The sequence below is a fragment of the Diospyros lotus genome, chromosome 11, assembly GCF_014633365.1.
Source record: "Diospyros lotus cultivar Yz01 chromosome 11, ASM1463336v1, whole genome shotgun sequence".
Taxonomy (NCBI): domain Eukaryota; kingdom Viridiplantae; phylum Streptophyta; class Magnoliopsida; order Ericales; family Ebenaceae; genus Diospyros; species Diospyros lotus.
Window position 1 is genome coordinate 26733515 of NC_068348.1, and position 20274 is coordinate 26753788.

The 20274-nt window shown below is 38.1% G+C and overlaps 1 protein-coding gene across 3 annotated transcripts; it reads right to left on the minus strand.

Moving 5' to 3' along the window:
* Positions 1–11959: 11959 nt before the first annotated feature.
* On the minus strand, positions 11960–17458 carry LOC127813410 (probable methyltransferase PMT20). 3 transcript variants are annotated; one of them, XM_052354367.1, is made up of 8 exons: positions 17013–17458; positions 15280–15577; positions 15050–15198; positions 14769–14964; positions 14250–14460; positions 13187–13859; positions 12976–13053; positions 11960–12610 (listed from the first exon to the last, which is right to left on the minus strand). In XM_052354367.1, the coding sequence occupies exons 2-8, from the start codon at positions 15553–15555 to the stop codon at positions 12388–12390; spliced, it is 1806 nt and encodes a 601-aa protein (XP_052210327.1). In that variant the 5' UTR covers positions 15556–15577; positions 17013–17458; the 3' UTR covers positions 11960–12387. The 3 variants fall into 3 exon arrangements, with proteins under 3 accessions (XP_052210327.1, XP_052210328.1, XP_052210329.1); XM_052354368.1 differs by lacking the exon at positions 17013–17458 and adding an exon at positions 16015–16761; XM_052354369.1 differs by lacking the exon at positions 17013–17458 and adding an exon at positions 15711–15930.
* Positions 17459–20274: the final 2816 nt, after the last annotated feature.

Consider the following 20274-nt stretch of genomic DNA (forward strand, 5'->3'; position numbering starts at 1 on the left):
CAAAAATACAGTTGCCAATTAGGTCGTATTACCGAATTGTTATAGACGATGTCCGAAAAATCAACAGAGTATGTCTAGGACTAATATTTGATGTATAGAACAACCCTTAAGTGGTTTCAGGTTGAATCGAGTGGATTTGAGGTCAAAACGATCAATCGGGCCTAAGTGCAATTTTCTGAATTTGCCCGAGGGAGGTCAAAATGATAATTTTTCAAAAGTTTCCAAGGAGAAATGAGAAGTACTAATCTTGAGGGTCTTGGTGATACTGTTGGGAAGATCATGGGCCTAAGGATAAGGGCCAAAATGTAAAAGGAAGTTCAAGGGGGGCCAAACTGCAATTTTCAAAAATATGCCAAAGCATGGCAGATCTGGCCGCAAATTCGGCCAAAAAATCGGGAGATTTGGGCAGCAATCTTGTCGGGGCATGGCCTAGGGTAGTTTAGGAGGCGTGTGGGAGGAGTTTTGGCCGAAAATCAGCCACGTGGGGGTGAGTTTTGGCTTATAAATAGCCAAGGGTTTCGGCCGAAAATGAAGCAACAAATCGCTCAAGTTTGAGGGCGAATCGAGGGAAGCCAATAAGGGGCTTTTGATCCTTGAGGCGAGGGGAGAATTTCTGAAAATTTGGGTGAATTTTCGAGGTGATTTGAAGGGGTTTCGAAGGCTGATTGGAGAAGGGAGGCGGATCGCCTACCGCCGCCTGTAACCGACCGTTTGGTAGGTTTTCTGGAGGCCTTTCGGCCTAAAACCGGTGGGGTTGGGATTGACTCTTCATGGGCTTTCAGGGGGTACCGATTTCGGGGGCATCGGAGCATCGCCGGCAACCGGAGAAAGGAAGAAGATGACCGGCGCATGACTGCCACGTGCCAGCTCAACCCTCCAGCCCACTCGCCCGCGAGTGAGGGCGTGTGCTACATAGGTAATTTTTGATTTTTTTTTCCAAAATTCTTAGAAAAATATTTTATGAATTATTATGTAAAAATATTTGAGAAAATAGTTGCGTAGATATTTATTTTGGATTATTAGAGAAGAAAAATGGGAGAAAAATAGGAAAATGTGAGAAAATTAAGGAAAAATTATAATTATTTGATAAATATGATGATTAGGGTGCCTTGAGGGTTGAGACGAAGTGACTTGTGTGAAGTTCGAGGTGGGCACGCAAATCGAGGCGTACCACGCTTTCAAGAAGAAAAACGAATTGTACCTAAAGGTGAGTGGTTCTACCCAAAAATACTTATCGTAGCATGTGAATGGTTTACTGTGAGTATTCATCCCTATGGCTTGGTTTATTGTGATGGTCTGTCCAAACGGTTATTTACACATGTATTGAATTTCGTACGATAAATTGCATACATCGAAATGTTGATTTTAAGTTATGCATGTTATGATTTTTCGGCATTGGCATGTTGTGTTGTCCATGTGAGGCGTGGGTTGTTAACCTGTGACGTAGCTCTCGAGTGTCAGCACTCGGAATGCGTGCCAAGGGTTAATGCTATGTAACCCACTTGGGATGGGGCTGAGACGGACTTCACCCTACGGTACTCAAGTGGCGGGGCTGAGAGTGGACACCACCTCAGGTTCCTTTGAGCAATAGCATTAAGGCCGAGGTGTCGTGGATTTCGGGGGTAGTGCTGATGTAACATTCTTGGGGCTAGGGTTGCGTGGGTTTTTGAATGCTTTTGAGTAGGAGCGTAAAGTCTAACAATGACAATGGGGTGATTCCCGAGTTCATATGTCGAGGTTGTCCCTCTTAAGCATGATTGTGTTTGCTAATGGGTCGATGTGGTCGTGTCGCCTTTAGAGAGATTGTATTTTCCCCGGTTAGGGCTAAGTGCTATGTGGGATTCTCTTAGGTTGGGGCATGTCGAGATCTATCGGTTTTATATATAATTTTGCATATCTGTATAAAAATGTTTTTGAACTCTTACTTAGATGATTCAGCATCTAATTTGGACTATGTCCCTAGAATATTCAAACGTTCCAGGTGAATGTAGTGGCGCCAAGGGAAAGAATATACATAGATGTAGCTGCTATGTTTAGTTTTCGTAGGTTTTTATCTATGATTACGATATTCAGAGGTTATGTAATATTTTGATATTTTCATGTAAAACATCGATTTGGTTATTGTAAAAGGAATTGTCGGTTATATATTATTGAGGTTTCGATCTTGCTTCTGCTGATGTGATTGATAATACCCGTCTTAGTTTATTAATTATTAAATTTGGATATACTGAGAATGTACGATCGAGATTGTCGGAAATGACTATGATGAAGGTGTGTATGTCAAAAGGCTTGTGTTGTGTTGAAAAAAAAAAATATATATTCCCGAAATCTCGAGTTAACTCTCGTTTGGGAAAAGTAGGGCGTTACAGTTGGTATCATAGCGAACTAGCTAAAACCCCGATTGGAGACTCAGGAGTGCTAGTGAAAATTGAGAATGATTGAGTCATTAATAGATAGTCGGATGTGACGTAATCTAGCTATCAGGTTAAGGATGTAAATAGGTGATATGAATCATCGAGGTTCGAGTATTAGAATGATTTGGTATTTACTATGGATCCTAGGGAAATGAGAAACCTAGGAAGGTTCAGTTAGTGTTATTGAAAATAGAGTCTAAGGATTTTGATGAATGAGGTTACCTCTAAGAAAATGTTGGTGTTTTCCTTTTTCAGATGGTGAAAACTCGAAGAATCATGGATCTCAATGAACGAGATGAGGAAAGCGGTAGTAGCAGTCATCGGGGTCGCTCTGTGAGTCGTTCCACGACCAGCTGCCGTAGTTGCTCTATGAATTCCGCTACAAGTAATCACCGTAGTCGTTAGTCGAATCGCGCTACGAGCAATAGACGACAAGAAGAGCAATCAGGCCCTAGAAGGCGTGCTGACACATGTAACAAGGAACGAGCCACCAAGGCGCACCCCCCATGTGTGATTAGTGGTTAATTTTGTAAAAATTTTGTTATAATTATACCCTTCTTTCGATCTTAAATATGGTTTAAATTAGATATTAATATATATTTTATGGTTATATGTAAATTTAAATTGAAAGATGAATGAAATGAAGTTCTAAAGTAAATAATAATAATATATAAAATTATATATAATACATATATATCATTATATGCATGCATGTAATATATATAATATAATCTAATATATATATATATGTGCCATGTGTAATACATATATATAATATATAATTTATTAATAACATTAAATTATTTTTATTTTTTTTAGGCATGAAGAATTCAAGCCCATGAAGACTTAAAGTCCATGAAGAATTCAAGTCCATGAAGAAATCAAAGCCATGGAGAAATCAAGTCTATGAAGAAATCAAACCCATGAAAAATTAAAGTCCATGAAGAATTCAAGCCCATGAAGAATTAAGGCCCAATTTGAGCAACCCATGGAAAATATTATTTGGAGAAGGCCCAAGGATTATTTTTAATCCTAATGAAGATTAAAAACCAATTTATAGAAATCTATTTTTATTTTTTATGTGAGAGCTTTATTAGGTGTGTTTTTTAGCTAAAATCCATTTAACTATTAGGTGGATATTATAGCTAAAATCCATTTAACTTTATGAGTGCTTTATTAGGTATGTATTTTAGCTAAAATCCATTTAATATTAGGTGTGTATTATAACTAAAATCCATTTAACTTTAAGTGTGTGAGTGCCCATTAGATATAATTATGTCTAATTGAATAATTGAAATTGTGTGGTTTGTATTGCATCTTGTGGCCTATAAATAGCTCACTTGATTGCATTTGTAAGTGTGATTATTATTCTTGAATAAAAGTTTAGTTGTTTCCTTATAATTCTCTCTTTGAGAATTGTTCTTGTTCTTTCTCATTTTCTTTAGTACTTTCTCTTATAATCTTACTTTTTTTTCTTTCTTCTTTTAAATTCTTATGTCATTTATTATTACTTTATTATTCACCGCCTAAATGGCCGGTTAATTTGTGCCTTTAAATTTCTGTAATTTTAATTCTTGTCATTTAATTATTCACCGCCTAAATGGCCGGTTAGTTTATGCCTTTAAATTTCTGCAATTTTAATTCTTGTCATTTAATTATCCACCGCCTAAATGGCCGGTTAGTTTATGCCTTTAAATTTCTTATCATTTAAATCTTGTTATTTAAATTACGTCATTTAAATTTATGTCAATTAACTTTCAAATAAAAATGAGTAGCTAAATCTAATCTTGGGTTAAGGCAAGGACAGTGTCCAACGCCAATGATTCCCAAAGAAAGCTGCGCTTTAAATAAGTAACATTAATTTAAATTTCAGTATGAGTGTGTATTAATTATTAAAAAATCACTAGGTTTGGATTGGAGCGTAAGCCTAACTTAGAGCTTTCATGCCATGTATGAGAGTTACTAGAACTGGAAACGCTATCATACCCAAATCCGGATGATTAATTTAGTTGTTTTGTGTATTAATTGCAATTGGATTTATGGTGGTTGCTTAAATTAGAATCCCGCATATCATGTATGGGGATTGCTTAACCTAGAACTATCATCATCTCTAATTGCATTTAATAACAAACCCTCATATCTGAAATTAAATTAATGTTGCTAATCTTTTATGCTAAAATTTGGGAATCAACGGGTTGGTACTGAAATTGTCTTAACTCAAGCACTATCCAAATTCATATTTTTACGTTTAATGTTTATTTTAATTTTTGCCTTACTTTATTTTCTAGTATCTGTTGTCTAAAAACAAAACCATAAAAAATCTTGTTGTCAATTTGTCCAAATGCGTGTGCGTGTGTGTGACATTCTTTTTCTTTTGCCATAAATAAATCTCTCAGTGGACGATCTGGATTCATCCAGAAAATATAAATATAAATTTGGACTACAACTGCACTCGTACACTGGCGAGTATAAACCTCTCACTAAAATAAAAAAAATATAAAAGTTTTATTATGATTTGTTTTTATTGTGTTTTAATTGCAGGGTGAGAGTGCAGTCAATGTGCTGGATCAGTATTGCCGGCAAAGACCCCCAGTGTTTAGAGGAAAAGCGGGAGATGACCCTAGTGCAGCTGAGTACTGGATAGAGCAAACGGAGAAGCTGCTCCAACATCTACAGTGCAGTGACGAAGAGAAGGTTAATTGCGCCACATTCATGCTAGAGGAAGAGGCTGCACGATGGTGGCAATCAACCTAGTGGGCTCTGTAAAGGACACCTAGGCAAGCAGCACAAGATCCAAGACCGAGACAAGCTCAGCTGATAACCTGGGAAGCATTCAAGGAAGTTTTCAATGCTAAGTACTTTCCCCAAAGCTGGAAGGAAGAGAAGACTTGGGAATTCATGAACTTAAGGCAGACTGATGAGATGTCAGTAACTCAATACGATGTCAAGTTTACCCAACTGATCAGGTACGTGCCTATGTACGAAACTGACGAGAGGCATAAGGCACAGAAATTTGTGGGTGGATTGAAGGTGGATTTACAACAAGCTCTCAGCTCATGTACCATCAACACTTACAACGAGGCGCTGGATAGGGCTCTGATCACCAAAATGAACTTACTGCATGTAGGACTGATAAGATTTGCTGAAAAGAAAAGAGATTCGAAAGCCCCGGAGCATAAGTCAGGAAAGAAAAATTTCAAAGAGAGCAAACCGTATCCTCGATGCAATAAAGAACACCCAGGAAGAAATTGTTCACAAGGGCATATCACGTGTTTTTCATGTGGCGAAAAAGGACATAAGGAGAAGGACTGCCCTAAGAAGAAGATGTACTTTCAATTGGGAATCGAACGGGGATCACATGCTACTCTTGCAATCAACCCGGTCATTATGTTAGCGAATGTCCGAAAAGACAAAAGATGGATCAATCCGGGAAGATAAACATGACACCAGGACCTCGTACCGGACGAGTCTATTGCCTAGAAAAAGAAAATGAAGAGGTTTACCCTGGCTTGGTGAGAGATGACGAAGAGACCCATCCGATAATGACCAAAGGTATGATAGTTTAATTTAGGTTGATTTATAATCATAGCAGCCAAGTTAAGGTTCAATATTATCAATTTTTGTGCAATCATGGCATATGCATTAGTATAGGAATGGGTTGGGAGAATTATTTGTCAAATAAAATGAGTTTTGAGGACACGATTGGGAATGATATTAAGTATTATGAATTATTTTGGTATTTGTGTAGTCGCCTGCTTAGAGCTACAACGGGATATTCTGGAAAATAAATGACGTGTCTAGTAAGCTCGGATCATAAGGAGATATAAGTTATGAATAATTGTTAAGGATTATGAATGGTACTTAGGACATTTCAATTGGGAGTCATTAGCAATAGTAGTGATACAATTATCACGGACCAAATTTTGAGGACCAAATTTTTCTTTAAGGGCGGGAGAATGTAATACCCGGGAATAATTTGAGGATAAAAATGATATTTGATAAAGGGCATAAATGGAATTTTGGAAAAAATAAGACTATAGGGTACACTAACACAGCCTTGGATGACTGAATTAGTCAGAGGGAGTACCCCAGACCCTAGATAGCCAAGAAAAATGGTGTAGTATCGACGATTGATTTAAATTATGATTTTTAGTGATAAAAGAAATGAGATCGGGAACAGTTTAGGGTACAGCAAAAATACATTTGCCAATTAGGTCGTATTACCGAATTGTTATAGAGGATGTCCGAAAAATCAACAGAGTATGTCTAGGACTAATATTCGATGTATAGAACAACCCTTAAGTGGTTTCAGGTTGAATCGAGTGGATTTGAGGTCAAAACGATCAATTGGGCCTAAGTGTAATTTTCTGAATTTGCCCGAGAGAGGTCAAAACGGTAATTTTTCAAAAGTTTCCAAGGAGAAATGAGAAGTACTAATCTTGAGGGTCTTGGTGATACTGTTGGGAAGATCATGGGCCTAAGGATAAGGGTCAAAATGTAAAAGGAAGTTCAAGGAGGGCCAAACTGCAATTTTCAAAAATATGCCAAAGCATGGCAGATCTGGCCGCAAATTTGGCCAAAAAATTGGAAGATTTGGGAAGCAAATCTCGTCAGGGCATGGCCTAGCGTAGTCTAGGAGGCGTGTGAGAGGAGTTTTGGCCGGAAATCGGTCACGTGGGGGTGAGTTTGGGCTTATAAATAGCCAAGGGTTTCAGCCGAAAATGAAGCAACAAATCGTCAAGTTTGAAGGCGAATCGAGGGAAGCCAATAAGGGGCTTTTGATCCTTGAGGCAATGGGAGAATTTCTGGAAATTTGGGTGAATTTTCGAGGTGATTTGAAGGGGTTTCGGAGGCTGATCGGAGAAGAGAGGCGGACTGCCTACCGCCGCCTGTAACTGGCCGTTTGGTAGGTTTTTCGGCGGCCTTTCGGCCTGAAACCGGTGGGGTTGGGATCGACTCTTCGTGGGCTTTCAGGGGGTACCGGTTTCGGAGGCATTGGAGCATCGCCGGCGACCGGAGAAAGGAAGAAGATGACCGGCGCGTGAGGGCGCGTGCCACATAGCTAATTTTTGATTTTTTTTTTTCAAAATTCTTGAAAAATATTTTATGAATTATTATGTAAAAATATTTGAGAAAATAGTTGCGTAGATATTTATTTTGGATTATTAGAGAAGAAAAATGAGAGAAAAATAGGAAAATGTGAGAAAATTAAGAAAAAATTATAATTATTGTATAAATATGATGATTAGGGTGCCTTGAGGGTTGAGACGAAGTGACTCGTGCAAAGTGTGAGGTGGGCACGCAAATCGAGACGTACCGCGCTTTCAAGAAGAGATTCGAATTGTACCTAAATGTGAGTAGTTCTACCCGAAAATACTTATAGTAGCATGTGAATGGTTTACTGTGAGTATTCATCCCTATGGCTTGATTTATTGTGATGGTCTGTCCAAACGGTTATTTACACATGCATTGAATTTCGTACGATAAATTGCATACATCAAAATGTTGATTTTAAGTTATGCATGTTATGATTTTTCGGCATTGGCATGTTGTGTTGTCCATGTGGAGCGTGGGTTGTTAACTTGTGACGTAGCTCTCGAGTGTCAGCACTCGGAATGCGTACCAAGAGTTAATGCTATGTGACCCACTTGGGACGGGGCTGAGACGGACTTCACCCTACTGTACTCAAGTGGCAGGGCTGTGAGTGGATACCACCCTAGGTTCCTTTGAGTAATAGCATTAAGGCCGAGGTGTCGTGGATTTCGGGGGTAGTGCTGATGTGACACTCTTGGGGCTAGGGTTGCGTGGGTTTTTGAATGCTTTTGAGTAGGAGCATAAAGCCTAACAATGACAATGGGGTGATTCTCGAGTTCATATTTCGAGGTTGTCCCTCTTAAGCATGATTGTGTCTGCCAATGGGTCGATGTGGTCGTGTCGCCTTTAGAGAGATTGCATTTTCCCCGGTTAGGGCTAAGTGCTATGTGGGATTCTCTTAGGCTAGGGCATGTCGGGATCTATCGATTTTATATATAATTTTGCATATCTATATGAAAATATTTTTGAACTCTCACTTAGATGATTCAGCATCTAATTTGGACTATGTTCCTGGAATATTCAAACGTTCCAGGTGAATGTAGTGGCACCAAGAGAAAGAATATCATCGAGATGTATCTGTTATGTTTAGTTTTCGTAGGTTTTTGTCTATGATTACGATGTTCAGAGGTTATGTAATATTTTGATATTTTCATGTGAAACATCGATTTGGTTATTGTAAAAGGAATTGTCGGTTATATATTATTGAGGTTTCGATCTTCCTTTCGCTGATGTGATTGATAATACCTGTCTTAGTCTATTAATTATTAAATTTGGATATACTGAGAAGATACGATCGAAATTGTCGGAAATGACTATGATGAAGGTGTGTATGTCAAAAGGCTTGTGTTGTGTTGAAAAAAAAAAAAATTATTCCCGAAATCTCGATTTAACACTCGCTTGGGAAAAGTGGGGCGTTACATGCTTGGTGTTGACACGTGTCTCTTGTTGAATGAGAGTCTTGATCTCATCGAGAAAAGGCACTTGCTGAGAGGTCCATAGCGCCGCAAAGCCTTTTGTCGCAAGGCCCGTGATGCGAGGCCTCTTACGACAAGACCTTGACCGCAAAGGCCATTTGCTGCGAGGCTGCTTGCGGCAAGGCCTTTACCTTACCGCGAGGCTTCTTGCGACAAGACCCTAATCGTAAGGGTCATTTGCCGCAAGGCTCTCTTTTTCATGCGGCTTAGAACACATTGTCACGAGCCTTAATATTTTATTTTTGCTTTAAAAATCCTTATTTTCTCTTTGCCTTGCGACAAGGGACTTGTCGTAAGAGACCTCACGGCAAATGGGCCTCGAGATAAGGGCATTACCCCAAGGGGCCTCGCAGCTAGGGCCTTGTCGCAAGAGGTCTCACGACAAGAAGCCTTGCGGGGCCATGGACCTAGCAGCAAAAGTCTCTTCTCGGCGAGACCAAGACTCTTATTCAACAAGCGACACGTGTCAGCACCAATTATTCTTAAGAATCACGCCTTATAAATATCTAGTTACGTGACAATGAAAAGGACTTCCGAATTTAGTAAAATTTTGACATATTGACTATGTTTTTACTGTTGTTGTGAACAATTATCTTCATCTAGTATTGACTTAGGCACCAGCGGGTTATCACGGAAGAAGATTTCCACGAGCCTTATAACCCATTTTTCAATATCAACAGGGCAAGATCCTTAAGACGAAGATCCTTGTGGCAAAATCTTTAAGGTGAGATTCTTAAGGCAAAATCCTTGATGTGAGATCCTTAAGACGAAATTCTTATAGCGAATATCCTTGTAGTAAAATTCTTGAGGCGAGATTCTTAAGACGAAATTCCTGAGGCGAACATTCTTCTAGCGAACTCTCCTGTGACAATTTTTCTTACAATAACTTTATTTCACTAGACATCGAGTTCAAGTAAGTCCCACATCATAAAATTTAATTATTATATTTTTGAAAACAACACTACCTAAATGGTTGAAATTTTCTTGTATTAATAAATAGTTTTAAATTTAAACAATTTTTATACACTAGATATTTTTAAATATTTTCTACATCACATATTAAGTTAAAACCCATGGAGAAGCCTTTAATAGTTTGATAAAAATAATGCTTATATCCTGCGATACATACCAAAAATTTAATATTTTAATTAAAATTTTAAAATATTTTTTAATCTTATCTTGAATATTCTATATTTTAATTCAAAAAATATTCTAATTTTATCTTACTCATTTTAACAAACGTTACATGGTTAAAATTTTCTTGTGATAATAGATAGTTTTAAATTTAAACAATTTTTATACACTAGATATTTTTAAATATTTTTTAGATCAAATATATTGAGTTGAAACCCACGTAAAAGACTTTAACTGACATATGGCAAGTAATTGTGTCTAACCAAAATTTGACCCAGTGCGACACGTGTCAAATAAGATTTATATTTTTACGAATATGTCTTACATTTATTCTAAAAATTATGCTGAACTCTTATTAATCTATTGTTATAACATAATCATGAGGCGCTCAACGGAACTTTTAAATCTCTTAAAATATTTTTTCGGACTTTGACATCTATAACATCTTGCTTTCTAGATGATCCCTCTAATTAACAAATGGTGAGTTAACAATTTTTCTAATTCTTTTCTAATTTCAAAAGTAAATCTAATCATAGGAAGGATTCGGACATAATTTTTTACTATAAAAATGTGTTTGATTGGGGTGAAAAGTGAGGCGAATTTAATAGAATTCCAATTTTCACCCCATCTCCTAAGAATTTTAATTTCTTAATTTAAAAAAATATTTATTTTTTGAACTAAAATAGAATTCAAATTTTATGAAAAAAAAAATTGTTTGATGAAATTTTTTAAAATTTGAATGAAAAATGAATTTCATCCCATTTTCCACCCCATCAAATGCTCCCTAAGTATTTAGTGTAATTTTTGAGAAGTAGAGAATAGTCTTCTACCAAAGTTCAGCTCAGAGTGTTGATTGTCATTTAATCCTTTATTATCAACAATTAACCCATTAATTAGACTTCAATTTTTTAACTAGAATGCGAGTAGATATTTACAAAATAGCAATGATTGAGAAAAATCAAACTAGAGTGGTTGATTCAACCCAAAAAATTAGAAATGGGATTAGGTGAAACCTAAAAATTGATGGATTATTTGGTGACCTATTTAGTTGATTAGGGAATTGGTCCCCTTCAACCACCTCCCTTCACTCCCTTACACCCCAAATCAAAATCCTCCCTCACTCACAGCCTTACTAGAGAGGAGCTCAAGCAAAAGGGCTAGCCATTGAGGGGAGAGAGAGCAGATGAAAAGAGGGTTTGTAGATAGCCACTTCTGAATTTTGGTACTTGGTGGATTGCCACTATTTGTGTCGGTGCTTCTCTCTCACTCTCTAGTTTATGCTCCACCTTCAGTTTGGGCCACCCAATTGATGGGTTTGGGTCCTACGGGCAAGTACGTGCCCAGCTTTCTACATCTAGGCTGTTGTTTGAGCGTTTTTGTATTTATTTTTTTATTTACAAAAACGTGGCTATGTCATATAGAAGGTACTTTTACTTTGGCATAAAAACATGCATAGATGTTGCTGCATGTTTGTGAAAAAGACTCTCATAGAAAGAAGAATGACCCTACACTATAACTCACCCTTAAGTCAAAGTCATGCTAATGTAAGACTACATCTCCACAATACATGATTTATACCATTGTTATCCCTGCTAAATGGGGAAAAAACCCAAATAAATATTAGCTATGTGTCTGATCCTAGCCAAGATACAACTAGAGCTCCTCATGTGATGTCTATAATTGTGGAATAATTACTATTGCAAGCCAGTTCTCTCATTGCAATACTGTGCTCTTTCACAGGAAAGCAGAGAACACAATTCCTAATCCAACTGATAATTTCAGCAGTTGAGATCATTTCTCTAAAAAGAAACTAAAAGACTAATTAAGAAGACAAGTAGGATAAAAATCTTTAAAAGTACAGAGGCAGCATTCTCTTGAACTGAAACTTGGAATCAAATTTCTTTAGATACATCAAAATCACAAGCTGTGAGGTGTGGCTTTTAACCAACACAATTCTTCACATATATGCCGAGACCATATCAAAGAAAAGGCCCAAAAAATAGAAAAGGGTACAATCCCCAGTACCTGTTGGCTTACAAAGAATGTAATTTATATAAGAAGGAGTAGAGGGGGGAAGAAGAAGAAAGATCACTAATTCTTAAGTTACTATTTCAGTTCAGCTTACTGGTATAGGTTTAAACTAATTTCTTTACGACAGATAACTTCTCAATCTCCACTCCTATGCGAACTTCTCAATCTCCACTCCTATGCGTGGTCGTGGTCGTGGTCGTGCGAATATACTTGGGTCGGTTTTGGCATTGCTTGGTTTATCATCTGGAACTTTGGTTAGAGGCATACCAGAGTTTCTTCTGACATATTAGGATCTTCTCCTTCTCAGCCCCATTTTCAGCATCTTCTTTGCGGCATCCCCATCTCATCCCCTTGGCAATTGTGGCCACAGCGTCCACATAATAGTTGGACTCACGGATTATTGCATACCCCTTTGGCCGAAGAATCCTATCCATTTCCAGGAGCACATATTTCATTTCACACCTGCCAAGCATTATCCGGGGTCAGGGCTACAAACTTGGGGTACTGATAGCAAGAAATCTAAAATCAGTTCCATTTGAATGTGTGTGTCTGTGTACTTCTAAATAGATTAAGCAAAGAACTTTCAATATGTAGCTGCACCAGCAAATGCCATAGCCCCTCAAACAACCAGAATAACCAATGATTGACTAAAGGAACCAAAAAATCTCAACAATAAGCTTTCAGCACCAAAATTCAGTGCTCTGACAGATTAAATTTTCTTGGAGTAAAGGTTTCACATCAAGAATTTTCCATGAGCAAATGTTTACTATGGTCAATCTTCTGCCTTGATAATTGACTAAAGGAGACAAGAAATTTTCAACCCTTACCTCTGGCTTTCAGCCGTAAAAAGGCCATCGAGGTGGAGGAGATCATACGTCCGAGGATAAGTTGAGAAAGCCTCACACCTACAACACATGTAACAAATGAATCCAAAAACAGAAGAAAAAGGCGAAAAAAGACAAAACCCTCTATCATCCTAGAAACAAACGTGTCAAATGCAAGCATGCCATCCACATATAAGAATCCATTCAGAATTACCAGTCATGGTAGGTTCCAATGAGGCCCCTGTCATAGACGACGGCAAGTGTATTGGGAGCATATGAAGAGACCACGTTCATCACCCAAAGTGGATCATTAATCAGAGCGGCAGCAAAACCACCATAAACTGTATTCATGTCCATCACATTTCTTATCCCGTCGGTCCCAAATGAAGGGAGCAACTTCTTGTAGTGCTCCACTCGCTCCTTCCACTTTCCGTCATCAATCTGGAAGGCGCCAGCACTGCCACCACGAATATCACCGATGCGTTCAGGTGCCACATGTAGCCGCTGCGGCCATTTGGGGATGGACGTGAGCTCTAGCTTCCGCTTGGGGTTTGGAACGACAACACAAGGCCTTAGGGGAGTGTACCATGCCGAATCTGGTTCGGTACCATCGTCGCACTTGGGCGGATAGACATCGGGGACAGCAAGTTTCTTATAGCAACTGTCATCTTTAGACTTCTGCCATACTGCAATGTCATCCTTCTTGTTGTACATTGTAAAGCACATTGAAGTTAGCAAATGTTCCAACTTTTCGTAATCAGATTTCTGCTCCTCCACAGTGGTGTTCCAGCCTCTCCAGCGGCGCTTATAGTTCACGGGAGGGCCCGACAGAACCCAGAAGCCTCCAGGACGAAGAATCCGGTGTATTTCTAAAAGGTAAATACCACCTGGAAATGATGTTTCCCCCAGTTAAAAAACTCGGTAACAAATGATGGAAGACAAGATTCATTTCAGAGAAATTGGGAAATGCAGCACCATTGTGGTGATGCAAAACATGTAAACAAGCACGCTATCACCTAACTAGATCCAGTGTAGAAAATGGAGAAAAACACAGTATTTCCATATGCAAGTTTATTGCAATGGATAATGACTTGTTGCACACCTGAAATAAGTAAATAAATATAACCAGAAATAAACTGATGCAATCTAAAGCTCACAGTTTGATCAGAGGAAAAACAAATTTTCCTGAATTATAAGATAGGCTCATTGTTTAGTATATAGTTTTGCTTTCCTGTCACAACCAGAACTGCCCTTATGAGTTGAGAGGGATGAATTACCGAATTCTGTCCAAGGGATGAGGCACCTTGAGCAATGTGCCATATCAAATGAGTTTGACGGGAAAGGAAGGCGCTGGGTTGAAATGATGCCCAGAATTGCAGGAATTCCACGTTCTAGAGCAAATTGGACTTGGGCCTCGTGATTATCCCTTGGGGCAAGGGAGACTGTCAAAATTCCACGATCTAGCAAATCACCTCCCCAGCTAGCAACCTGCAATTGCAGAGACTTAGTGACTAATTATTCAACACATACCAAAAATTTATAAACCATTGAGTTAAAATTCTTGAGCACGGTGCAATCTTTTCTTCAAGAAGATCTCTAATCACCATGATGGACATCCCACTAAACAAATGCATCAATCAGGCAGAGAACTCTAGTTTCCCGAAGATTGTTTCATTGGCATCTAGATTTGGAGTTAGAACAGTCCCGCATTGCATTTCTGGGATCAGATCTTGCTGCATTTCAACTGATCAAATGGCACTCAAAACAGAAGAAGACTATAGTGAAATGAAACTCACCCCACATCCAGTATCAATAGCAGTTCGAACAGTCCCGTCCTGCATTTCAGGGATCAGATCTTGCATAAGATCGACATAAGCACTGACACCTTTGGGGAACATAGTACCACCACCAGGGAAGTGGAACTTTTCCCCTTCTTTCCTCAGCCAATTCTGATTAGACTTCTGCTTGTTGATCCAATCATAGGGCACATTCCTTCAATCAAATCCAAATAACTCATTTAGCAAGACTCGATTCCACAGAGCTCTCCGTCATAAGGATGCAAGACACACCATATTACCTGTACCAACACTCGTCCCTGCTCTTAGGCCATCTGATCGGTGCCTTGTATCCGTCCGGCGGAGGAACCAAGCATTCCATTCTTTCAAATGCGGGTGGACAATGGCGCTCCAAGAAGGAGAGCCGATGAAAACTGAATTTCTTCCATCTCTGCAGTACCAATTAATAAAACATTATTATCTGCATAAAACAAATCCACTGAACAATGAAAATTCGGCATAGGGAAATTACCTTCGGATCTGTGCAGGGCGTGTAGTCCTGGAAGCCAGTGCCGCATTCAGGGAAGGCGATGGACTTAAGCTGGATGGGGCCAGAGGCAGCAACATTGTCCTTGGGTGATTCCATAGTTTTAGTGACATCGTTACTAATGTATCTCTCCTTCTCGGAACAGAAGATGCCGCCAAGATAGAATGAAAACCCACATAGTACACTGACCATGATCACCATGGGAACTACCCGAGAACTTTTATCTGGTTGAGAACCCGCTTTGCCTTCTTTCTGCTTCATGGTCCCCGAACTAATCGATTATCTGCAGGACAAGTTGTAGAAACAAGTCTTTATAGGAACAAAGGAAGGCACATCAAGAACATCTCTAGAAAAAAAAAAAAAAAAAAGAATCTGATAAACTTTTCCACAAATTTTCTGCTTGATTGCTGACACACCATTGATCGTTCAAGAGAAAATTAAATTGTTGAAAACGTTTTGATGGCAACCCCAAATCAAAAGCAATTGTTGCATGCCATGTGTCGATTATTCGGCTATGTCCTCTTATCAATTTAAGAAAACTATAAAACGAAGTGGTTGGGAGTCAGATCATCCATTAATGATACTCAATTTTAAGTATTTTAAGTAAGAAGTAATAACTCTATTAAATAACTTTCGTTCATTAAACATGTGCAGGTGTGTCTAGTGCGATTGATCATTGAATAAGCAAAACCATTAATGAAAAATAGAAGAAAGACCAACCCAATTGACGAATTAACAAACCCAGATCGGCATCACCATGGAAAAAGAAAAACAGAAACAGATGGGCTTTGATGCAACCCAAAACAGAGAAAGTGAAGGCTAACTAAGGCAGGGGCATACTGAGAATCACAGAGAATTAGGGTTAGATGCAGATCTAATTGTCAAATCCGCCATTAGAACAGCCTGAAAAAGCTTTTTCAAAGCAGAAGATCAGAAAGCAACTGGGGACACGTTACGCTTTCCACATGATAATGGGCCCAACAGCTTTAAATTCAGCCGTCCTTGTATTAAAATGGGGCCCTCTCGGCCGCTTAGTCAGGAAAGATTTCAAGAACAATGAATCAATCAATCTCTCTCCCACGCAACCATGCAAAAGGACCAAAACAGACGAAAGAAAAAGCAAAGATATGCACATATTTGTGTGTGTATATACATTCAGTATTTTCAGTGGACAGACGATTTAATCTTTCTAAAAGAAGTTGGCAGTCTGCCGATTTTCTTAATAAAAGTGACCACGTAAAAAGAAAATCCAAGAAGGAAAAGGTAGAAGCAGTAGTGGCAAAATAAACCCACAAAATAACTGCAAAGAATTCTCAAAAATCTTGATGAAATTTAAGCAATAACCAGAGGAATCTATTCACATATATAGGAAAGAATATTTAGTTATATATGGTAGTCAAAACATCCAATTTTCTTTTCGGGCCTATTGCCAAATCTTCGTTCCCAGGCTTCCTTTTTCTTTCTTTTTTTCCTTCTCTTTTTAGGTAAGAATTAGTTCTCCGGCTTTGATCAGATGGAAATTAGAAAAAAATCTAAAAAAAAAAAAAGGAATCCTTTGTCCAAAACAAGATCTGCTTCACAAAATTGAACTTAACCCAATTGCTAAAAAAGGAACAAGAAAATGTGAAAGATGGAGGAGCTGCAATGTGAATGAAATCAAGAAAAGATCTGATTTCTATATCTGAAAAAAACAATCAGAGAGAGAGAGAGAGAAGTACCTTTCTTTCTGGGAACGTTTTTGCAGACGAAACTGAAAATACTCAAATGTCTTCTTCTTATTCTTCTTCTTCCCCAAAAAGGCTTGAATGTTTCAGGGGTATGAGATCTCTCTCTCACAGAGTTTGGATAAAGAGAATAATGGAGGGGGCAAGCTCTCAGAAATCTCAAGACCAACACCCACAAACATGTCTGCACAGAGAGAGAGATGCCACCAAAACCTTTAAATAAAAGCGTGGGCCTTCCAGAATTCAGATCTTCTTCCTCCTTACTTATTATTATTGTTCAAAACCATGGTCTCTCTCTCTCTCTCTCTGTGAATTTCATAACTTCTCGTGAAATAAAGGACCAAAATAGCTCCCCCTTCCACCCATCCCAAAGAGGGTAAAACTAAAAACAGGAAAAGAGACTAAAAAACAGTGTCTGAATTTTCCTGGATTTTCTCGTCCATTGTTACAATGGGCAAAGACCCTTATAATTGACAACCAATAAATATCTCTTATTCCACAGGGAAAAGTGGAAATTTTGCCATCTGTGATGTCCACACGAGACGGTAAAAGATTGCCACACCTTGAAAGTAGTGGCCCCACCCAATTTCTTTTTCTTTTCTGGGATCCATTCAAAATTGAAATTAAATGCTTTAGTTTCGCCAAAAATTGAGCCTTCCCAAGCTTTTTTTTATTAGATTTTCCCAAGTATAGATCTGTGCCAAACTTGCTTTGATGCACTTACTCATGTATATTGAAGACTGTTGAAATTCTTTAGTCTAGGAGAGGAAAGGGCAGGCCATGTTATTTAATCTGATTATTATTGACTTCAGAGCTGTTTGGTGGTGGGGTTGATTACAGCCAACACCTTGAGCGGTGTTAGTATAATGTGGAAAAGAGGAAGAAGGTGAGCCAATAATCACATGGTTTTTTGACTCTTTGCAATTGCATGCCGCCCAACATTCAGCATTACATCCTAAACCACTCACACTTTGATAAATCACCAAACTATGTGACGATCAAAGGCTTTGAATTTATAAATGTAACTCTTAACACCTTTTCTGCAAACGTTGTTAGTTTTTCTTTGGTACAGTTTATTTAAAGACCCACAAAATAAAATATATGTTTTTTTCACAAATTTTGCAAATTTATAATGAGAAATATCAAAATACGAAATTAGAAGAAAAACCAAGTCCCCATCGAAATTTGCCGTGTCTATCTGGAAACATAATCTTTCCCCTTCAAGTGACTAGTGTAATTTGTGAAAGTGTATTGTATGTTATTAAACTAAATTTCAAGGGTGTTTATGTTATTATATTTTATACGCAGTGATAAAAGGGTTGGAACTGTTTCACAAAGAAGGTCTCTGAACCTAGGTTGCATGGAAATGGAAACGCGAAACGTTTCTGATACAAAATGGAGAGTGGAAATGGCATTTTTCAAAAAAGTTAGAAAACGAAAAACGTGGGGTAAATTGTAATTTTTTAAAATTTAGGGTGTATGTGAAATTAATTTATAATTTATATGATATAAATAATATTAAGTTGCAACTTGCAAACCCTAGAGTTGCATATCAAAGTTGCTGGATTTTGAAGCAGCTAGAGAAGACCCACGTCGCCCCTCGTCGGAGTGTTCTGCCATTGTCGCTGCATGCCTCTCGTCAGAGTGTTTTGCCACTGTCGTTGCCTATCTTGCCGTCGCCTCACTTCTCTCTCCATTCTAGCCTTCGCCTTGCCTCTCGCCCTTGTCGTCGAATGGTTTTGTTCGAATCACAATTGAAGATCCAGACTCGCTCCGCTGTTCTTTCCTTCGTTCAATCTCCCAAATTGCTAGTTGATTTCGGGATCAAGACAAGGACTTCTTAGCTGGGTTCTTTCTCGTCGTCTCTAAAGATGAAATCACCGTTTGGGTCTGCAAATTCTGGCCTGAAAACCCCCACTTCTTCGACAACTTTCACCTTCCTACTTCTGAAAAAAGAAGAAGACAGTTTGCTGAAGGTTTGGATTTGTCATTGGAAATGCGTTTCTGGCCCATTTTCTTAAATTTCAAAATGGCCCATAATTTTTCAAAAATTACACAAACAGCCCGAAAAACGTTTCGGGCTGTTTTTCATGTTTCCAAAATGGGAAATGATTCGAAAACGTCAAAACGACATCTCCGAACCGTTCCTGTGCTTCAAAGCTCTGAACCCTATTGCAGTTATTTTATTATTATATTATTATTAGGCTTAATATTCTTACATAATCCCCCAACCCCCCCCCCCCCCCCCTTATTTTATCCGTTTCTGATAAATGTTATGATAGATAATATAATAAAATCGTATAATTAATACAAACATGTAATAATATCTCACAGTGTGGTATGTTGTCGTGGGTCTTAATTATTTTGTCTTTAATGTGGATATTCTTTATAATTTTTTATATATAAAAATAATTGTTTTAGTTGTTTAGAATAAATGAAAATTATTACAAAGATAATAATAATAATAATAATGTAGCATAGCATGATTGGTGTTCTGGGAGTCAGTAATCAGTATCGTGACATGTCCCATGATGGCCGTTCTGATATTAGCGCTAGCCCAAGACCAAGACAGGCGTGCACGCCCTATTCTCCTGTCAATTCTTGTCCTTTTATTGTCAAACAAGCCAATTAATATATGAAAACATTTTGAAGGTAACGTGACCACATTTATATGATCATCTATTTTAGTACATAATAAATAGACTTAAATTTTGAAACACAATAGTAGGCTTCCATTTCCTTAAATTTTGAAATTTGAGGTTAATTCTGTGGCGGACACCTGTCCACCTATTGTCCTATTTGTTGTTTCCTAGGCCATCGTCCGAACAAACTCCACACTATTGCATGATTCCTTTGGTCTCTAATTAGAAATGAACCAGTTTTTTGGAATTCAACCATAAATAGAAAGAGAATTTGACTAAGATGTGACTGACTTGAAGCAGTAACTGCAGATGAACACTTAATTTTTATTTTTATTTTTGTTAGGACACAGTTATTTCTAAATATGTTTGTTTTGACTAAGACAAGCAAATAATATAATCTGTCCAAATTTGCATTGTTACCCCCCATTGGATATTTTGGAGTAAATTACACTGCGACCCCTAATTGCTGTTATTACATGATCATGTTCCTTAGTTAGGCGACTGTCAATTAGGTTCCTTGTCTCATCTCTCCATCCCTTTCTATCATTCTCTAGTTTCAATAAGAATTAACGAAATGAAAGAGATATGGATAAGACCATTTCCATTGTAATATA